Source organism: Excalfactoria chinensis, chromosome 18 (genome assembly GCF_039878825.1).
Source record: "Excalfactoria chinensis isolate bCotChi1 chromosome 18, bCotChi1.hap2, whole genome shotgun sequence".
Taxonomy (NCBI): Eukaryota; Metazoa; Chordata; class Aves; order Galliformes; family Phasianidae; genus Excalfactoria; species Excalfactoria chinensis.
The window spans coordinates 1,553,098-1,570,876 of NC_092842.1; the positions used below are offsets into that span (position 1 = coordinate 1,553,098).

At 56.0% G+C, this 17,779-nt stretch overlaps 1 protein-coding gene across 1 annotated transcript in view; it reads left to right on the forward strand.

Annotated features, from left to right (window-relative positions):
* Positions 1 to 17,779, forward strand: part of LOC140260491 (uncharacterized) — a 28,616-nt gene that overhangs the window by 9,138 nt on the left and 1,699 nt on the right. Inside the window, exons 5-63 of the mRNA XM_072352908.1 lie at positions 64 to 201; positions 3,486 to 3,756; positions 3,839 to 4,149; positions 4,266 to 4,310; positions 4,550 to 4,669; positions 4,991 to 5,029; positions 5,144 to 5,197; positions 5,571 to 5,624; positions 5,945 to 6,052; positions 6,149 to 6,202; positions 6,527 to 6,580; positions 6,667 to 6,711; positions 6,940 to 6,993; positions 7,343 to 7,387; positions 7,501 to 7,554; positions 7,640 to 7,684; positions 7,775 to 7,828; positions 7,932 to 7,976; positions 8,130 to 8,183; positions 8,356 to 8,400; positions 8,780 to 8,833; positions 8,975 to 9,082; positions 9,222 to 9,275; positions 9,510 to 9,563; positions 9,725 to 9,769; positions 9,891 to 9,944; positions 10,079 to 10,123; positions 10,466 to 10,519; positions 10,677 to 10,730; positions 11,071 to 11,124; positions 11,304 to 11,357; positions 11,546 to 11,599; positions 11,763 to 11,807; positions 12,146 to 12,190; positions 12,309 to 12,416; positions 12,574 to 12,627; positions 12,799 to 12,852; positions 13,033 to 13,086; positions 13,173 to 13,280; positions 13,357 to 13,410; positions 13,517 to 13,624; positions 13,917 to 13,970; positions 14,098 to 14,151; positions 14,280 to 14,333; positions 14,721 to 14,774; positions 15,018 to 15,125; positions 15,246 to 15,299; positions 15,413 to 15,466; positions 15,674 to 15,727; positions 15,869 to 15,922; positions 16,053 to 16,106; positions 16,254 to 16,307; positions 16,778 to 16,831; positions 16,990 to 17,043; positions 17,129 to 17,182; positions 17,273 to 17,326; positions 17,407 to 17,424; positions 17,525 to 17,578; positions 17,700 to 17,762. Coding sequence (XP_072209009.1) covers positions 64 to 201; positions 3,486 to 3,756; positions 3,839 to 4,149; positions 4,266 to 4,310; positions 4,550 to 4,669; positions 4,991 to 5,029; positions 5,144 to 5,197; positions 5,571 to 5,624; positions 5,945 to 6,052; positions 6,149 to 6,202; positions 6,527 to 6,580; positions 6,667 to 6,711; positions 6,940 to 6,993; positions 7,343 to 7,387; positions 7,501 to 7,554; positions 7,640 to 7,684; positions 7,775 to 7,828; positions 7,932 to 7,976; positions 8,130 to 8,183; positions 8,356 to 8,400; positions 8,780 to 8,833; positions 8,975 to 9,082; positions 9,222 to 9,275; positions 9,510 to 9,563; positions 9,725 to 9,769; positions 9,891 to 9,944; positions 10,079 to 10,123; positions 10,466 to 10,519; positions 10,677 to 10,730; positions 11,071 to 11,124; positions 11,304 to 11,357; positions 11,546 to 11,599; positions 11,763 to 11,807; positions 12,146 to 12,190; positions 12,309 to 12,416; positions 12,574 to 12,627; positions 12,799 to 12,852; positions 13,033 to 13,086; positions 13,173 to 13,280; positions 13,357 to 13,410; positions 13,517 to 13,624; positions 13,917 to 13,970; positions 14,098 to 14,151; positions 14,280 to 14,333; positions 14,721 to 14,774; positions 15,018 to 15,125; positions 15,246 to 15,299; positions 15,413 to 15,466; positions 15,674 to 15,727; positions 15,869 to 15,922; positions 16,053 to 16,106; positions 16,254 to 16,307; positions 16,778 to 16,831; positions 16,990 to 17,043; positions 17,129 to 17,182; positions 17,273 to 17,326; positions 17,407 to 17,424; positions 17,525 to 17,578; positions 17,700 to 17,762 — 4,002 coding nt within the window. The remainder of the gene's footprint in view (positions 1 to 63; positions 202 to 3,485; positions 3,757 to 3,838; positions 4,150 to 4,265; positions 4,311 to 4,549; positions 4,670 to 4,990; positions 5,030 to 5,143; positions 5,198 to 5,570; positions 5,625 to 5,944; positions 6,053 to 6,148; positions 6,203 to 6,526; positions 6,581 to 6,666; positions 6,712 to 6,939; positions 6,994 to 7,342; positions 7,388 to 7,500; positions 7,555 to 7,639; positions 7,685 to 7,774; positions 7,829 to 7,931; positions 7,977 to 8,129; positions 8,184 to 8,355; positions 8,401 to 8,779; positions 8,834 to 8,974; positions 9,083 to 9,221; positions 9,276 to 9,509; positions 9,564 to 9,724; positions 9,770 to 9,890; positions 9,945 to 10,078; positions 10,124 to 10,465; positions 10,520 to 10,676; positions 10,731 to 11,070; positions 11,125 to 11,303; positions 11,358 to 11,545; positions 11,600 to 11,762; positions 11,808 to 12,145; positions 12,191 to 12,308; positions 12,417 to 12,573; positions 12,628 to 12,798; positions 12,853 to 13,032; positions 13,087 to 13,172; positions 13,281 to 13,356; positions 13,411 to 13,516; positions 13,625 to 13,916; positions 13,971 to 14,097; positions 14,152 to 14,279; positions 14,334 to 14,720; positions 14,775 to 15,017; positions 15,126 to 15,245; positions 15,300 to 15,412; positions 15,467 to 15,673; positions 15,728 to 15,868; positions 15,923 to 16,052; positions 16,107 to 16,253; positions 16,308 to 16,777; positions 16,832 to 16,989; positions 17,044 to 17,128; positions 17,183 to 17,272; positions 17,327 to 17,406; positions 17,425 to 17,524; positions 17,579 to 17,699; positions 17,763 to 17,779) is intronic.

Sequence of the window (17,779 nt, forward strand, 5' to 3'; positions counted from 1 at the left end):
TTCCCCCTCTCCTCTGGAGGAAGCATGCAGGTGAATCTCTGTTTACCTTCCCCCCCCACCCAGGGTGCTCTGCAGCAGCTGACCTTTGTGATGGGGGATGCAGCAGCAGCTGGTGAGCATTGCCGCAGCCACGCCGTGACATGTGCACGCTCCTCTGGCATCAGTCCTCCTCCGAGGGACCACTCTGCAACATGGCCAAAGGTGTGGGGCAGCTGGGAGCTAAAGCAGCCTGGAGGGAGCTGGGTGCCTGCTGTGGGCTGGGATGATGGAAGGTCGTGGTGGTGATGGTCAGCACATGGGATGGAGGTTGTCCCTTGATGTCATAGTTGGGTTTGGTGCAGAGGAAGAGGTTTCTGAGCCAAAAGAAGCCTGGGTGTGTGCACGGCTGTGTGTGCCATGTGTGAAACTCAGGGGAATTCAGAGCAGCTGTGGAGTAATGCAGCTGGAGCTCTGCTATAGCAGTGGGGGGGAAAGCTGTCACCAGGAGCTGGGCATCACTTTGAAGTTCTTGCTCACACCCTGCAAGATTGCTGCATTGCATCATCCTTTCAGATGTTTTCTTCTTCTATATTGTCAGCGTTGGTGGAAAATTGAATATTAGCCTACTCAGTAATCTTTCCAGAAGTACATCAGCCCCCATCAGTCACACGTTGCACCCAGGCCGTCCTCAGAACTCTGCCCAGGGTGTGCTTTCACCCTCTGGCCAAGTTCTGAACTCAGCACCCCCTGATGTCTCTTTTACTCTCCAATTGTGCAGGTACCAAAAGAAACCGATGAGATCCAGGGCCCATCAGCTCAGGTACGGCTCTGCATTGCAGGAAATGGCCCTCTGCATAACTTCCTGGTGTCTCACCCTATTTCTTTGTTTCATTTGGGATTTCTAGCCACCTGTATTGCCCTCCCAGGCACTGCCATTGGGCACTTAGGGATAGTCTGTGTCCCCATCCTGATGGATGGGATGCTGCCATGGTTGAACTGATGGAGCTGATGGGTTGCAGAGGAAGGCCAATGCTGCTTAATGTGTGCACCTGGTATTTAGAGCCTTTAAACCTTCTGCTTTAGACAGAGCTCAGGCTTCCAGCGCTGGCTTCCCACTGTGCTCTTCCTCCCTTGATGCCATCCAACATCACCTAGACGTCTTTTCCTCTGCCCTTAAAAATGATGTTGGATTTTATTTTAGTGCTTTGCCATTCAGCCCTCCTCCAGCCCTTGCAAACCAGCAGTTTTCCTTTGAAGCACCTGCCTTTAAACTCAAGGCTTTGTGCAGGTTTTGCGAGGCAGGATCTCAGCATCTCTTCAAGTCCGACCTTCCTCTGTCCTCTGCCTGCTGGGGGGGTTTCTGGCTAATGATGTCCATGTGCTCCATGAGCTGAATCATCCCCTCCTCGTGATGCAGCACAAAGCATCGTAGCTCACCGATTTCCCCCTCTGTAAGACAGACAGAATGAAGTGTAAGTTCTCCTGGCTGTAGCCGGCACGTTTTGTGGCTTCATTTATTGCCAAAAAAAAAGAAAGTGTTTTTAAGGAAATTAACGCTTTTGGCTTGGATCAAAAATTATATATAGATGTATATTTGTGAGAATGGGGGATAGGGGTCTTGTTGGAAAGCTCAACTGCTTTAATTCTCACCATTAAAGCTGTATATTAAAACAGTTTTTAATCAGAAAGCACCCAAAACAGCATTGAAACCACTGTGGTGGTGGTGATGGGATGATGGGTTGGACTCGGTGACCTTTAGAGGTCCTTCCCAATCTCAGCTATTCTGTGGTTATTTAGGCATCAGATGGCTTTGCCTTTTTGATATGTAAATAGCAGAAGCCAATGGGACACCCACGTAATAAACCATGAGCCCAGCAGTGCTCTTTGCCCAGTCTGGAAGCAGCAGTGAACAAAGGCGGCACGAGCACCTGAATGTTCCATTTTATGGCTCTGGAGGGAGCTTTTATTTCCCTAGCTGACTTTTAATTATTAGCTAAGGCCTTGGCTAGAAGGAAACTGGCTTGAAGAGTGGGGCTGTTTTGGATTGAAGGTGTCTCCTGCCCCACCTCTTGGTGGAGTCCAATGGGCCAGTGTGGGGAAATGGGCTGGGAATTGGGGGTGGTGTTTGTGGCCTCCAGGAGGGTCAGACTGCAAAGCTCTCTCTTTATGTCCTGCATAGTCTGCCCGTTAATGACATTTCACTTACAAAACAGACATTATCTCCGGCCAAGGCTGAAGGATCTACACCCCGAAATGCAAAGCAGCCAAAGCTAAAACTATTCAGATTTGAACTTACAAAGATGCCAGGCCCCCACCAGCTCTCGTTTTCTTGTTGGATTTACTGCATGCCAGACCCCAAATTGAATCGCACAGCTGTGATTGCAGAAGCTGTGGGTTTAATTACTGTGTCTGGTTGCAGGAAGAAGATCACCCGATGCATGGTGCCACTGCTCCCCCAGGCCTCTTTCGTCCCTTGAGATGAATTCCCATCCCCTCTGCTGTTTATTAGCTCCTCTTTAGACCGCCAGGTGCTGGAGGTGGAGGTTTACAAACAACATTAGATCTTTGCTGGGCAGATGTTGGGAGCGTGCGTCAGGCTGACCCCAATTTGCTGTGGTTTGCTAACAAATTACACGGCCCGCAGGCTGCATTGTTCAGGGGGGAAATTGAGCTAGTGGCTGCTAATTACAGTGTGTTGATAGGCTGGGATGTTAGTACTGAGGAGCTCCTCCCACCGGGCTCCAGACCTCACTTTCCATCTTGCCCTCTTTGCTTCTTGCATTTTGACCTTATCACAGCCTCTCTCAACTCCTGCTCCTCACTGCTAGGTTGCCCTTTGCCTACACAGGCGTATATATTGATGGCTGCTGGTGGTGCTTGGGATGGATCAGCTACCCATCCTACTCACTCCCAACAGAACATGCAGGTCGGGTCCATGGAGCTGAGCAGGATCAGTGCCAAGCAATAGGTTCAACCAAAAGGAGATGCTCAGGGAAGGACGATGGGAAGGATGCTCGCTGTCTCCTCGCACTTCCCTGCTCCCTTTCCTATCCCTGCAAGGCAAGCACGGACCTGTGTCTCCCTCTAGTGACTTCTCACTGACTCTGTTCGTCAACTGCCTTGCACCAGACCCACCAATACATCAGCCAGGACTGAGCTCCCATGGGCTCTCGTTGGTGTCCTGTGTTGGGTTTCGTGTGCCCTACAAAGTGTGCTTTGAGGAGGTGGTGTGGGCCAAAGAGAAACACTTATGAACAAATCTGTGCTACAATAATTAACTCAGGCAGGTGAACTAACCCACCTGGCACTGATGAACTGTCCCAAAGTTGGGGGACTGCTTGGAACCCATTCAGTGTCCTGCTCTGCTTTGGGTGATGAGAGAAGCTTAGGGTGCACTTTGGTCCAGAACTGGGTATTGATGCAGAGATGACACATGGAACCCAAATAGAACAACCTACAAAGAGAGAAAATGTCAGATTTCATTATTTTCCCTCCTTCCTTCCCAGGATTCCAAGCACTCCCATTCAGATTTGACCTTGGACCCACCTTGGACATGGGAGGATGCCCAGGAGACCCTTAGACTGCATCCAGATGGGAATGCTCAGACTTTGTTCTCTGCTGCTGAGGTGCCAACAGCTGAAGAGCAGGAGGAAGAAGAGGGAAGCCTTTCTATTGAGGACGAAGGCTTTGAGCTGTTGAACTCCACCTATAATAAAATCACTGGTCCTGGCAGGCCAGGAATCAGCAGGAGCAGACCACGGATCATTGGCATCCCCAGTGAGTCCGTTGATGCACATTCCTCCCTTTCTCCCAAGCATTATCACAGTGCCTGGTCCCTTATGGTGCTTTTGTCCATCAGCCAAGAAAGAGCAAGCCTCTAACCCTGGGCAGGAGGAGAATATCACCACGGAGAAGCTGAAGGGCAATGCAGACAGCCGCCTTCACCTCCCACCCATCAAACCTGGCGGTGCCACCAAGTCTATTGCCTCCTCCAAAGCGTCCCCATTGACACACCAGGCAGCTGCACCCAAGGGTTCCTCAGGGATGGCTGCAGGGGATCCAGAGCATCCTCACACCCCCCTGGGGCACCCCATCTCACCATCAGTTCATGGATATGGGGCCCATGTGAAGCCAGGACCCCCAGGGCTGCCAGGACCCCCAGGGCTGCCAGTGAGTGGTGGGAGCAATGGGGATGGATGGATGGGTGGTGTAAGCTGGTTTGCTGGGCAACCTATGCCAGTGTCTTACTTTCAGGGTTGGATAACGCAGCTTTTCTTTCCTTGTAGGGATGCCCTGGGAGACGTGGACTGGTGGGCCCCAAAGGAGACAAAGTGAGTATCCAGAAAAATGGGTGAAGCTGTGAGATGTGGCCAAGGGCCCAGGGAAACACCACCGATGGTCTGGGTTTGCATCTTGCTAAATCACCTGGAGGGATGCTGCCATGTGATACCAACATCCCTCTGCTCCTGCTTCCCCAGCAATGACAAGTATCCCGGCCAGGACCTGTGCCCAACTTGTGACAAGTGTCCAAACCCCAGGCTGAGTTACAGAACTGCCTTTTTCTTCTTAGGGTCACGCTGGAGCCATGGGGCGGATGGGACCCCCGGGTGACCCAGGTCCTACGGGCATCCCTGGCATCCCCACCGTTGTTCTCTGGAGGAACTCCCGTGAGGACTGGCTGAGCTTCATGGTGAGAACTGCAGGAGGGCACTGAGATACCCATCTATGGGTTTGGGGAACATGGCAGGGCTGCAGCAGGAGCAGTGCAACAGAACAAGTCCCTGCTATGCTGAAAAACAACATTCCCAGGCAGCTCAATGGACTCGAGGAGGAAGAGAACCTCCTTTCCCAGCCTGGGTATTGGCAGCCTGGATAATAGTACAGTCTGGTACCGCCCCACATGAGATACACCTCGTAGTTTGTGTACTGGAAGTTAGTTTTCTTTCCCAGCAGAAAAGGAACGTGGGGATTTAGGGAGGATTTAGTTTGATGTTTATTCCCATTCTTTCAGCAATCATCCTTTTACCAGCTGCTGCACGCTGGCTGGCCGGTGAGTAGTGGTCCAAGTTTGTTTTTCCCCTCTTTATGGCAAGCTGGAGGGCTTTCCTCTACCCAAGCACTATGACAGCAAGATGTGCTCCACCAACACTTCTCTTTAATGCAGAGAAAACCCGGAGCTCCTGGCCCTCCAGGGCACCCAGGGAAAGCAGGCATGCCGGTAAGCACAGCCACCTCCAGGTGCCCCTGCCTTCCCGTGAGCAATTCAGGTTTCTAAGCAACCCCAGGCTCCCTCAAAATCAGCTGTAATTCATGGGTATGGGATTCCAGCCCAGGGGTTTGCTTGTTGGTGATCCACTGATGGACGGGTAATGCCTGGCAGTGGGTCACAGGTGGGGCAGAGGGGAATGCACCGTGCAACTGCATGGCACTTGGATGCAGATCCATCCTTGGATGTGATTTCCACAGCTCTCTGTGCGTTGTTCCTTGTTCTCCATGTAACTATACCTACAAGGCCATGACATCTCTCAGTTCTGCAGTATGACCCGGGGGCACAGCCAAATTTTGCTGACTCTATTTGTTTTTGCACACAGGGGCTCGGTGGTGAGCCAGGAGAGCCAGGGCAGAAGGGCCAGCGGGGGTACATGGTGAGTGTCACCCATCCCACAACTAGGGATGCTCAAATGCAGGATGGGATGGAGAGTTTGGGGCTGGTGCCTGTGTTGGACCTTCACAGCTCCAAATGCTGGTGGAGACATTTAAAGTTTAAAATCTTGAGCAAGAAATGGAGCCACAGCACGGAGCTGTGTTGAGCACCCTGGTGGGCATGTGATGGCTGGAGGCATCGCTGTCACAGCAGGAGCTCAGAGTTCACCTTCTCCATTTCATCACAGCATGGATTTCTAACTCTCCTGTTCCCAAGACTCTCAGCTGACAGTGGGGCACATGGTGCTGGTTCTCTCTGCAGGGCAAGCCAGGGCTGCAGGGCTGGCCAGGTCGTGCAGGGCAGCCTGGTTTGGATGGGTCCCCCGGCCTGGGGGGCAAACCTGGGCTGTATGGGCTGCCTGGAGAGCAGGTGAGTGCTGTGTGATGCTGCCCCACAGTGACCCCAGGGATTGTGAGGCTGGGAGTTGTTGTAATGCATGGCCCATTCCTTCCTTTGTCTCCTCAGGGGCTGCAGGGCTTCCGTGGGGACCGGGGGCTGGCTGGTGAGAAGGGAGAAGAGGTGAGCTGGCCTGTGCTTTTCTGGCCTATATTCATCCCCCTGTAAGTATCGTCTCATCATCCAGATGGAGAATCTCTTGCCCTTGGGCTCAACCTCACTGCATGTGGCTGCTGCTGGCCAGGGCAGCGTGGGTCACTGGAGCAGGGTAACAGTGTGCTGGAGACCAGCTCTGTGGCTATTTCTTTTCTTTCTGAGATGGTCCATATAGTGCAAGGTGGAGGGTCCCCATCCCCTGCCTTACACCAGAGCTCCTTCGAGCCGCAGCAGCTGTGTTTTAGCTCCCGATGCTCTGTTTGTGGCTCATCTGACCTTGTTCCCTTCCAGGGCTTCTTGGGTGACCCTGGACCTCCTGGGGAGAGAGGCGAGAAGGGAATGAAGGTGCGGTGCCTGTTCCTGCCCTGCTCAGCCTTCCCTGTCCCTCCTGCCCCGAGGCCGTGCTGCCCTTCATCTCTTGGCTTTTTTAGGGGGTGAAAGGGGAGAGTGGCCTGCCTGGTCCTGCTGGGGCTCACGTGAGTTGATGCAGGAGTATGGGGTGTCCTTCTCTTTGCACATTGCTCCTTCTCCTCCTGCTGCATCCTCGTCCCCTTTTCCACAATCAATGCCTCTGCTTCAGAGAGGTGAAGTCACATCCCCTTGCACGTGTCCAAGTCCTCATGCAAAGCCTTTGCCTTCCCCCACTCTACTGCAAGGGATGTGACAACAGCACTTTGTTAAGAGCCTTCTGCATTCTGTCCTAGGGGATGGCAGGTCTGAAGGGTGCAATGGGCTTCCAGGGCCCTGCAGGGCCAGAGGTGAGGGGGTTTTCTTTTTCTGGGTCTTGAGCCCTGCCCCATAAAGAGCAAGGAGCCCTGGGGTGAACCCCAGGCTGTGGCAGCACCGGAGCTCTGTGCTGCTCTCAGCATGATGACAGTGTAGTCGTTGGGAAGCATCCCAGTGAGAGAGAATGGGGTTTGTAGGAGAGGTCAAAGGGAAATTAAAGGGGTTTGGTCATGAAGTAGGGAAGAAATAGGGACAGAGGGATAATGGGTGCCTGGAGAGTCCCTGGTGCATGATGAGAAGAAGAAGGGGGAGGACTGGGGATGTGAAGACTCAAAGCAGAAAATCACACCATAAAATGGCATCTGTTCTCTCCTGCCTCAGGGAGAAGGTGGTTCAGTGGGTGCCTCAGGCCCTGCTGGCCCCATGGTAAGTCACTGTGCTCCACTTCCCACAGCAGCTGGCAATGCTATGGGGGCTCCAACCCTGCCTCCAACTCAGCTCCCACATCCGCAGGGCTGAGAATTGCTCTTGCATTGCAGGGACAGCCAGGCCAGCCAGGCTCTGTTGGGTGCCAAGGAGTCAACGGCTCTCAGGTGAGGCTGCCTGGGCTCCCTGCTCTATCCTTTAGGATTTTCCAGCTGCTGTGCTCACCCCATCCCTCCATTGCTCTCTCCATAGGGAGAGATGGGTCCTCCCGGCTTGCCTGGCCCCCATGGACCCAAAGTACGTCAGGACGGGCAAATCTCACAGCAGTGGGATGTTGGGGGGCAGCTGGGGGTGCTGGGAGCTTTTCACCCCTCTGTTGTTTTTCAGGGGCCACAGGGCTTGCAGGGGCAGCGTGGTCCCCCCGGCCTGGGGGGTATGCAGGTAAATGATGTGCGGGTGCCATCCTGCCTTGCTGAGGTGCATACATGCAAAGTTCTTTCCCAGCTTGAGCTGCTGAACCTCATCCCTGCGTGCTTCTCTGCAGGGTTCTGCTGGGATGGAGGGGTCCTCTGGTCCCAAAGGAGACGCTGTAAGAATTTCTCCCCCAGTTTTGGCCTGTGATGGGGCTGGAACTTGGGTTCAAGAGCTTCCCTTCAAGGCACCCCCCTCCCCTGTGGGTTGTGCTGTTTATGGCTGTACAAACACTGCACTGGGGTGGCTGATGCTGGCGTTCCCTTTGCAGGGCACAGAGGGGATCCCTGGAATGAGGGGCCAACCAGGACAGGAGGGACCTGTGGTGAGTCCATGAGGGTGAATGGCAGGGTGGAGGGGGGGGTGTCTCATCCCAAGCACCCCAAAGCACTGTGGGGTGATGCCCAGCAGCCCCAATGCCCCTTCCCCCCCCAACCCCCACGGCGAAGTTCTTTCTGCGTTGTGTTCTAACTCATGTTTTGTGTGTCTCTCTGAAGGGGTTTATTGGCTTGCCAGGGTCCAAGGGCATCCAGGGAGAGAAGGTGAGTGATGCCACCCACACCGTGAATGGCTCAGGGTATGGGAAAGTCATGATAAAGCAGCCCAAAGCACCAGTTTCATCAGTTTATCCACGTCTGGGCTTGACACTGGAATAGGTGGCACTGCAGTTTTGCATTTGTGCTGTACCACGAGGAGCAGGCAGAGATGGCAGCGTGCTCTGTCACTTGCTTTGGGGGTGACAAGGACAGCAGGAGTGCTTCAGCTTGTGTTAAATAAGTCTCTAACGAGGACGAGGTGCTGACATGGGATGGGGTCACTGATGGGAGCAGAGGCAGCACTGTGACACCCAAATAGGCATCAGTGCCCCACATGGGATCTGATCAAGCTTTGATTGTGGTTTCCCCTCTGCTGCTCTTACAGGGCTGCCGGGGTCCCAGTGGAGCCAAGGGAGACTTGGGAGCTAAAGGAAGCAAGGTATGGTGTGCAGGGCCATGGCTGAGAGCTGCTCCCTTCCTTTGGCTGGGAAAGCAACCAGACCCAGCTGTGTGCTCACACCATGCTATGTGAGCTCACACCGTGCTGCTGCTGATCCATTCCCATCCTCCTCCCACCCAGGGTCTGCATGGAGCACCAGGAGCTGCGGGTCCCCCAGGGCTGCGGGGCCAGATGGGCTCACTGGGCTTCCCTGGAGCCCGTGGGGCAGTGGGACCCCAGGGATCTGAGGTGAGGCTGGGGATGGGCAGGCAGCCTGGGAGGGGTGAAGGGAGCATGGCTGTGTCTGAGCCCATGGGAGCTCAGCACACCCACCCTTTACATGCTCTTTGATTCTCTCAGTCATTTCTGTTCTATTTTCTTCCCACAGGGAGAAGAAGGGCAGATGGGTCCGGTGGGGCTGAACAGCAGCGAAGGACCGAAGGTCAGTGATGGCTTTGCCACTGCATCATGGTACCCCATGGGCTCAACCCTATGGGGAGGAGCAGGGATGTGACCACCATGCCTTTGAGTGCCAGCACCCAGAGGACGGTATCACACTGCCACTCATGGATGTCCCCAGTGCATGGCACCCTGTGGCGCTCCCTGGGATGGAAGGGTTGGGGGGGACCCTCAGTGTTGCCTAAAATGACAGCATTTCTCTCTGGGTGAATTATAGGGAGGCCGAGGACCTGATGGCCCGAAGGGAATGCCAGGACCGCGGGGTGCCAGGGTAACTTGTGGGCTGGGGTTAACTACAGTTGAATTTTGGAGCATCTTTAGGGGATGGAGATGGAACAGCACAGGGACCACTCGCTGAGTGACCCCTGTCCAATCTCCATCAGTGTTACTCCTGCCAGAAAGGATCTTTTCTCAGTGCTCAATCTTTTCCAGGGCCGTGGGGGCCAGCGTGGACTGGTTGGAGTCCCAGGAGCGCCTGTAAGTAGGTGATGCCTTGTGAATGGGGCTGGGGATTTTGGCTGCTGTGGGAGGGCACGGCTGCTGGGAAGCTGTGGTATCCATCGCTGGGCTCTGCTTTGAGATGAGATTCTCTTTCCAGGGATCAAAAGGTGTCCCTGGAGCAGAAGGCACAGAAGGAAAGCCTGGTATACAGGTTCCCATTCTACACTACATCCTATATATTGTATACAGACCTGCCTGCATGTTGACTGAGGTTGCTGGGTTGGGATGGGATGGATTGGCTGTCCCTGCCTCTCCATCCTCACCACCCTCTACCTTACCCTGCAGGGTCCCCCCGGGGCTGTGGGCAGCCCAGGCAGGATGGGAGCACCAGTGAGTAGAGCAGCCCGTCCTTCTGCCTCTTTTCTGTCTATCCACATCTGTGTCCTTCTTCTGCAGCTCCCTGCCTGGCTCTCTGCCCTCGGGGTTGTGCTCTCAAAGGGTAAAGGAGACAAAATGAGAGGGGTGCATTTAAGAAACAGGTTTTGCAAGATTTATGTTCCTTATCACTGATGGTGATTTTTTTCCCTTCCAAAGGTTTCCTAACGCTTGCTCTGATGAGGAGCCTCTCCATTCCCTTTGCTCCTGCGTTTGCTCTCCTATCACCTTCTCTGTCTGCCATCTTCATGCTCCTCTCCCTTTCCTCCAGAGCTCATCCTCTGCCCTTCCCTACAGGGCTTTGTTGGTGTGCAAGGGGGCAGAGGGCATGCAGGACCTCCTGGACCCACAGTAAGGACAAGCTGCACGGATCCCTGCCCTTTCCTATTCTGCACTCACAAGTGTGGGAAGGCAGGAGGGTGTCTGGGGAGGGCTGGGACCGTCCTCTCCTTGGGGAACCAGCAAAGGGTCAGATTGGCTGAAATCTCCTCCCTGAATATTTCCAAAGGGGCCCCAAGGAAAACCTGGAGCTGATGGAGACCAGGGTTGCATGGGTCCAAAGGTGAGAGCTGGGGATGGGTGTGGGTGTCCTAGGGAACACTTGGTGGCAATGAGTGCCCCTTGGCTGGTGTGAGGAGGATGCAGGTGGTTGTTCAGGTTTGGATGCACCAGGGTTGGCAGCAGGGTGGGGAGGGGGGGGATCTGAGCTGCTCCTGGGCATGAGTTTCAAACCCACATCACCATTGGGGCCACACAGAGGGACACAGATGGCTCAGACTGCCTGGATGTGGGGCACAAAGGGGCACTCACATCTTGTGGAGGCACTTGGGGCTGGACATTCTGTTACCCCCTGGGTCTGCCCAGTGCATGAGCAGGGTGCTGAGGGCTCTGTCTTCTGGCAGGGTCTGCCTGGGAAACCTGGCTTGGAGGGACCTCAGGGGCCAGTCGGCATGTATGTAAGTGCTGCAGCTGCTCAGGAGAGGCATGGGCACCAAGGGGAGGGGGGGTGATGGATCCATTTGGAATAAGGGCAGTGAGCCAAAGCCAAGCAAGGCACTGAGCCCTGAGCATCACCACTGCTGCTGCACAGCCCTGAATGCCTCCTAACATCATCCTAACACCACCCTCTCCCCAGGGCTACCCAGGACTGGCTGGTGACCGTGGGAAGCCAGGGCACAGGGGAGACAAGGTAGAGCCAGGGCTGGGGGACTGTGGGGCAGGATCCAGCCCCATTCAGGATGAGCCAGCAGCTCTCCCTGTACTTTACCTGCTGTGCCTCCTGTATAAGTTGATGGATTGCTATTTTTTCCCCCCCTCTTAAGGAGCTACTGCATTAAAACAGGTAGCAGAAAGGATTTCTCATTTGTTTTCAAACAGGGAGAAGCTGGAGCCCGAGGCCTGCCAGGATTCCCTGGAAAAGCTGGTCCCAAGGTGAAGGCTGTTGGCTGTCTCCGGGCAGCTCCAACTCCCTGCTGGATGCAGAGAGATGGGAAATCCTTGCTACCAGCATTAAGGAGTGGATTCAGGGAAAGGGGATGTACAGGGCTGCAGTCAGGGCTGAGCATGGGGCCCTGATGTCTCTGTCCTCCCCCAGGCCCCACCAGGCCCCCCTGGCTCACGAGGTGCTCCTGGCTCCCAGGTAGGGCTGGGTCTGCTCTGGGCTGTTCACCTCCTGCAGCCATGCAGTTCCCTGTGCCACATGCCATGCAGTACAATACAGTACATGCCATGCAGCACAATGCAACGTGTGCCATGCAATACATGCCATGCAGTAACCCCCTGCAACGTGTGCCATGCAATACAACGCAATGTATTCCATGCAGCACCCTGCAGTAGGTGGCATGTGATACCAATGGCATTGGCAATGTGTTCCCCAGCCCCGTTTGCTGGGGGTTTGTCCAGCTGCTGCATGTTGGGGATGGCCTGGGGCTGGTTTTTGGCTCTATTGCAGCCTGTTTGGGGTGTCTCTTGTTTCAGGGGAGAGCAGGAGAGCCGGGTCCTCGGGGGCTCCCAGGGCTGCCGGTGAGTGGGGAGCTGTGCTATGCAGAGCTGGAGCTGCGTGATGGAGTGGGAGGGAGATGATGGAGAACAAGAGCCACACACCGTCACTGGGATCCTAAACATTCTCCTGGCCTTGCAGGGAGCTCCTGGTGTGCGGGGGCTGCATGGCAAGCCTGGGAAGCCCGGATTAGCAGGGGAAATGGGGGCACCTGGAGCAGCAGGGGCTGCTGGCCCTCCTGGGTACCCGGTGAGTGGGATGCCAATGGGATGGGACTGCTCAGCACTGAGGGAGGTACAGGGGGCTTGGGTGTGGGGGTGCTGAGTCCTGGGCATCCAGGCTGCAGGGGACTGCTGAGTTAGCACTGCATAGTGCTGTTAATATGGATTGCTTTGCTTGTTCACAGGGCCAAGAAGGTCTGAGAGGACCTGAGGGGCCTTCGGGGATGCGAGGCGAGCAGGTATGGGAAAAGGAGGGCTGTTCCCTTCATTGGCACTGGGGCTGATCCCCAGGTTGCCACTGAACCCCTTGGTTTGCTCAACACAAGGGAATGGTGCCTTGCAAGCCCTCCAGCTATCACTGGCTGGGCTGGAGGGATGCTGCAGCTCTCTGTCCATGTGTTCCCTGGCAGGGTGTGCTGGGGGATCCCGGGGAAGTTGGCATCAGTGGGCTGGATGGTGAGCAGGTAGGTGTGGGATACTGTGCCCTCCCATTGCACCTCCTGCTAATCCTGAGCCAAAGCAGGGGGAAAGCCAAGGGAAGGGCTTTGAGCAATGTGGGGATATGGAGGCAGCAGCCTTCCAGGAGAGACATCCAGCCATGGAGCAGAGGACAAGGTTGGTCCCACTGTGTGATTCTTTTGCAGGGACCACCAGGACCTGTGGGAGCTGAGGGGCAACCGGGGCTTAAGGGCCAGCAGGTCAGTTCCATAGGGCCGGCAGATCCCTTCCCATGTGATAGCATCGGCCAGCTAAGAGTAATCCTGGTGGTCTCCATCCTTCGCAGGGTGATGCGGGACCTCGTGGAGCTCCGGGTGTCAGCGGTGCTTGTGGGGAGCGAGGGGAACGTGGGCCAGCAGGGCTGCCAGGGGTGCCTGGGCAGCAGGGAAAGGAGGTGTGAGCAGAGATCCCCTGGGATGGGGCTGGAATGGGGCTGCTGAGTTGGATGCTAATGCTTCTCCCTTTGGCAGGGGGATGTTGGTGATGCTGGAGAGCTGGGTGAGCCGGGATTATGGGGACGAAAGGTGCGGAGATGGTGGAGATGTGGGACTCAGTGCTGGCATAGGAACCTCTGTGCTGATGTGTCTCTATCCATTTAATCACCGTTCCTTCATGTCTATTCTGGAGCAGGGAGATGTTGGCCCACAAGGCCTTCCTGGAGTGCCGGGACTGGGAGCTGCACCGGGGGAGGCTGGAGAGAAAGGTCGCAAAGGAGAGAAGGGCCAGGAGGGGCTGCTGGCAAGTACAGCTGTGGGGATGCAGTTGGGTGCAGGGTGATGAGGAGCAACACTTACCCCAGCAGATCTTGGGTCTGGGAGCCATGGAAAATACCAAGTAGCAAATTCAACTGAGGGAATGTTTATCCCATGGCGTGACGCCCATGCTGGTTTCCATTGGGGGTGTCTGTGGGTTTCACTCTCCATGTGCATACAGCCCCAGGGTCACTGCTCTTATCCCCATGTGCTGTGCACCCAACTCACTGGGTCCACGCTGCCTTCCCCCTGTGACCACGTCCCCATCTCTGCCCCAGGGCCAGGTTGGTGTCAGAGGTGCTGCAGGACCCGTCGGAGCCCGGGGACGCTCAGTGAGTCAACACGTGTCCCCATCCCAATGGTGGCTGCAGACCCTGTCAATGCGACACCTGTGAGTGGGATGCTGGGCTGCAGCACAGCTCTGGTGGGTCAGTGGCTCTTTTCCTCTGCCCCAAACAGGGTGGGACAGGCCTGCGAGGCCCTCCTGGGCTCCATGGTCTTGAAGGAATGAAGGTAGAGTGGGGCAATGCTGCAACCCTTCCCCATCCCTGTTCTCTTCCCAAGTCCTGGTGGGGAGACAGTGGGATGGCAATGGGGCTGGGAGCTGAGGGCAGAGATGGAAGTGTTCCTTTTCTTACCAGGGTGATGCAGGACCCTGCGGCAGGGATGGAGCTGCTGGAGCAGCTGGGCTGGAGGTACTACTGTGTGTGCACTGGTGGAGCTGGGAGCTTGCAGGGGCTTCGCTGCTTCCAGCATAAAGTGAAGCTGAAGGACTTCTTTCCCCATAGCTGTTGGGGGGAGGAGACTGGGAAAGGGGCAGAAATGAAGTACAGAGACCTGAGAGTGTATACACTCCCAGCCCCAAAATTCAGCCTGGCACCCAGGGTGCTGAAGCCTCATGCAGGACCCACTGCTGCCATCAGCACATCAACGTCCCTGTGGCACCCAAGTGTCACTTGGCATCACTCCCACCCTTGGAAGAGTGTGGTGGTTGGGGAGAGGATGCTCCCAGTGTTTGCCGGGGGTTGAGCACGAGGCATGTGTTGGGATGGGTTTGTGCTGAGTGCTCAACATCCCCACAGGGACCTGCAGGAGAGGATGGAGCAAAGGGAGACCGTGGCCATCCTGGCCCTGTGGTGAGTTCCCAGCATGGAACAGGCTGAAGAAGGGATTTTGATGATTAACCTTGGGGCTGTGGTCACTGTTGGGGGGATGCTGGGGGCACGCAGAGGCTGCTCTCAGCTCAGGGATTGCTGGTTGGGGATGCTGGTTGGCTCCATGGGAAGCGCAGGAGGAGATGCTTGCTGTGATGGGTGAGGCAGGCATTTAGGGGCCAGCACCTGCTGCCTGATGAGCAGCCTCATCTGTGTGTCCCATAGGGCTCAGTGGGTGCACGTGGGCAGCCGGGTGGCCGTGGCTTCAAGGGCTACATTGGACACCGAGGAGCCGGGGGTGCAGCAGGCACACGGGGGCAGCCGGGCCGAAAGGTGAGTGGGGCTCTGCAGGGAAACTGAGGCACAGAGTGGGGGGAACCGAACCTGTCCTGCGGTCCCATGGGGAACAACTCAGAGCTGAGGGCTCCGTGCTTTGTCTCCCAATGAATGCAGGGTCCTCTGGGGCCTCCAGGCAATGTTGGAGTGCCAGGGACCGGTGGCATTGAGGTGAGTGTCACCCTCTGCCCTTGTGCCATCCCCATCCTCAGCTCTCAGGCTGAGTGCTGCCACCAGGATGCCCAAGGAGTAAGGTTGATTTATTTGTTCTTTTTTCTTCTTAGGGCCTCATGGGTAGCAAAGGGGAGCCAGGCACAGTGGGAGAACCAGGGCACACGGTGAGGGGGTGGGGAGGCTGTACTGGAATGGGTGGCTGAGGTTTCCTGGGATCATAAGTAATGCTCACGTGGAGCACTCCCTGTTCCTGCTGAAACCCAAAAGAGACTCCATCTCAATCCCTCTTCCTGTGCATGGTGAGAGCAAGGAAGGAACATCTTGGACACGGCATCCTCAAAGAGGGATTTCTTTCTCCTTTGGGTTTTTAGGGCTCTCCAGGACAAGCTGGTCCCCAAGGGCAGAAAGGTCACAAAGGAGAAAAGGTAATGCCAGCAGCATCCTGCATGGGGACAACAGGGGTCAGCTCTGCAGCACCACCCCAGTGACATCCCCAGGTCCATGCAGGTAGCAGCCCCTCACCCTCCAGTGTTGGTGACCCACATCTCCATCTCTTCTCTCCCCAGGGTGATGTGGGGCAGGAAGGGCCAGAAGGAGCTCCGGGAGAAGTTGGCAGACGGGTAAAGGGCACCGTTGTCCCCATGGAGAGCTGGGCTGTGTCCCCATAGTGGCATTGAGGGATGAGGGTAGTCAGGTCAGTGCATTTGAACTGCTTGAGTTGCTCACAAGTCTTCAACCTCCTGTTCCCAGGGCAAGCGAGGCAAGGTGGGACACCGAGCCCCCAGGGGCCCCCGCGGACCCAAGGTAGGGTGACCCCATCAGTGCCAGGGATGCTGTGGTACTCATCCTTTGGTGCCTTTCCTGAAGGATAGGTGATAGAAGGGCACCTGGGTTCTGTCCCCATTACCTCCTCCTCCCTTCCTGCCCCCCACTAATGCTTGTGCATTGCAGGGCCATCAAGGTGACGAGGGGCTGGCAGGGCCCCAGGGACTACAAGGACTATATGTGAGTACTGGCACTGAACTGGGGGGGGCTCAGTGTGTCTCCTGCTCTCCATTTGCTGCCCAGCCCCAAAAGCCAAAGCAAGGACCTGAAAAAAGAGCAGAGTTTCTCATTGTTTCATGGCTCTCGGCCTGCCCTCTCCTCCCAGATCAGCATCCAAAGCACAGGCAAAAGAAACACTCAAGGAGTTACTTGAATTGCTGGGATTGCTACTTTTCTATTTAAAAAGGCTCAGCTTTGGGAATGTCACCAAATGCAAACAGAGGCAAGAAGGCTGCAGGAAGCCAGGAGAGCTGGCCTGCATCAGTAGCAGTGGTTCTTAAGGGGCAAGGAGGGCTTGCCAAAGTGGAAAGCCAATGCTGTGATAAAGAATGCCTCAAGATCCCTAAAAACTCCCCAGATCCTCCTGCTTGCCAAGGACCCTCTGTGGTAGGGAGGTGTGCAGGGCCAGATGGCTGCTGCTTCTCTCCTAGGGCATCCCTGGGCTGAAGGGCTTCAGAGGAGATCCTGGACACAAAGGACCCAAGGTGGGTGACATGTGCTATGCCCATCCCCACATGGGGGGACGTGTGGCCTCAGGAGCTGTTTCCAGGCTGACATGTGCCATGGTGCTGCAGTGCACCAGCCAATGTCCCCAGCCATTCCTGGGCTCTCCTTGCTTCAACAGCTTTCCTTCCTCCCATAGGGTGAGAAGGGCAGCAGGGGCCACCTGGGGCAGCCCGGGGATGATGGCTTCAAGGTGCGTGGGGGGCTCACAGCTCTCCCCCCTTGCTCCCCTATGTCACCCTGTATAACACCTTGTGACACCTCTCCATGCCCCTTAGGGCAAGCATGGACCCCAGGGCACTCCTGGGCGACCAGGACCCAAGGGAGAGCAGGTACTGTGGGGTGATGGGGCTGCTGCAGAGTGTACCAGCAAAGAGTAACTTGGGACAAGGGCTGGTTTGTGACCCTCTGTCCCTCTGCAGGGTGACACTGGCCCCCCTGGCCCACGGGGACTGCCTGGGCTCCCTGGGAAGCTGGTAAGTGCTTCAGCTCCCAGTGTGTGAGGTCTGAAGGGGCAGCAGCTCCTGCTCAGAGCCTCTTTGCTCTTCTCTTCTAGGGCTTGTCAGGACAGAAGGTGAGTGCAGGGTGAGGTCGGCCCTATGTTTGATCTGGGGATGCAAGGAAGCGCCTCACGTCCTTGCTTATCCTTCATCTTCCACCCCACTCTTTGAAAGGGACTGAAAGGTTTCCCGGGCCACCCAGGCTCCAGGGGCAAGCCAGGACCACCGGTAAGAAGAGCCACAGTGTCCCTTGTGCCCTCCATGTGGACCTGAAAGTGGTGGTTGGTGCCACGTAGAGGGGCAGTGCTGCGAGGGCAGCAGTGTCACTGCTGTTATCACTGTCACCCAGGGGCTGGCTGGTCCCCCTGGTCCCAGCGGGCCAGCACTGATGTTATCTGAGGAGGAGCTATGGGTGCGTGATGCTATGCA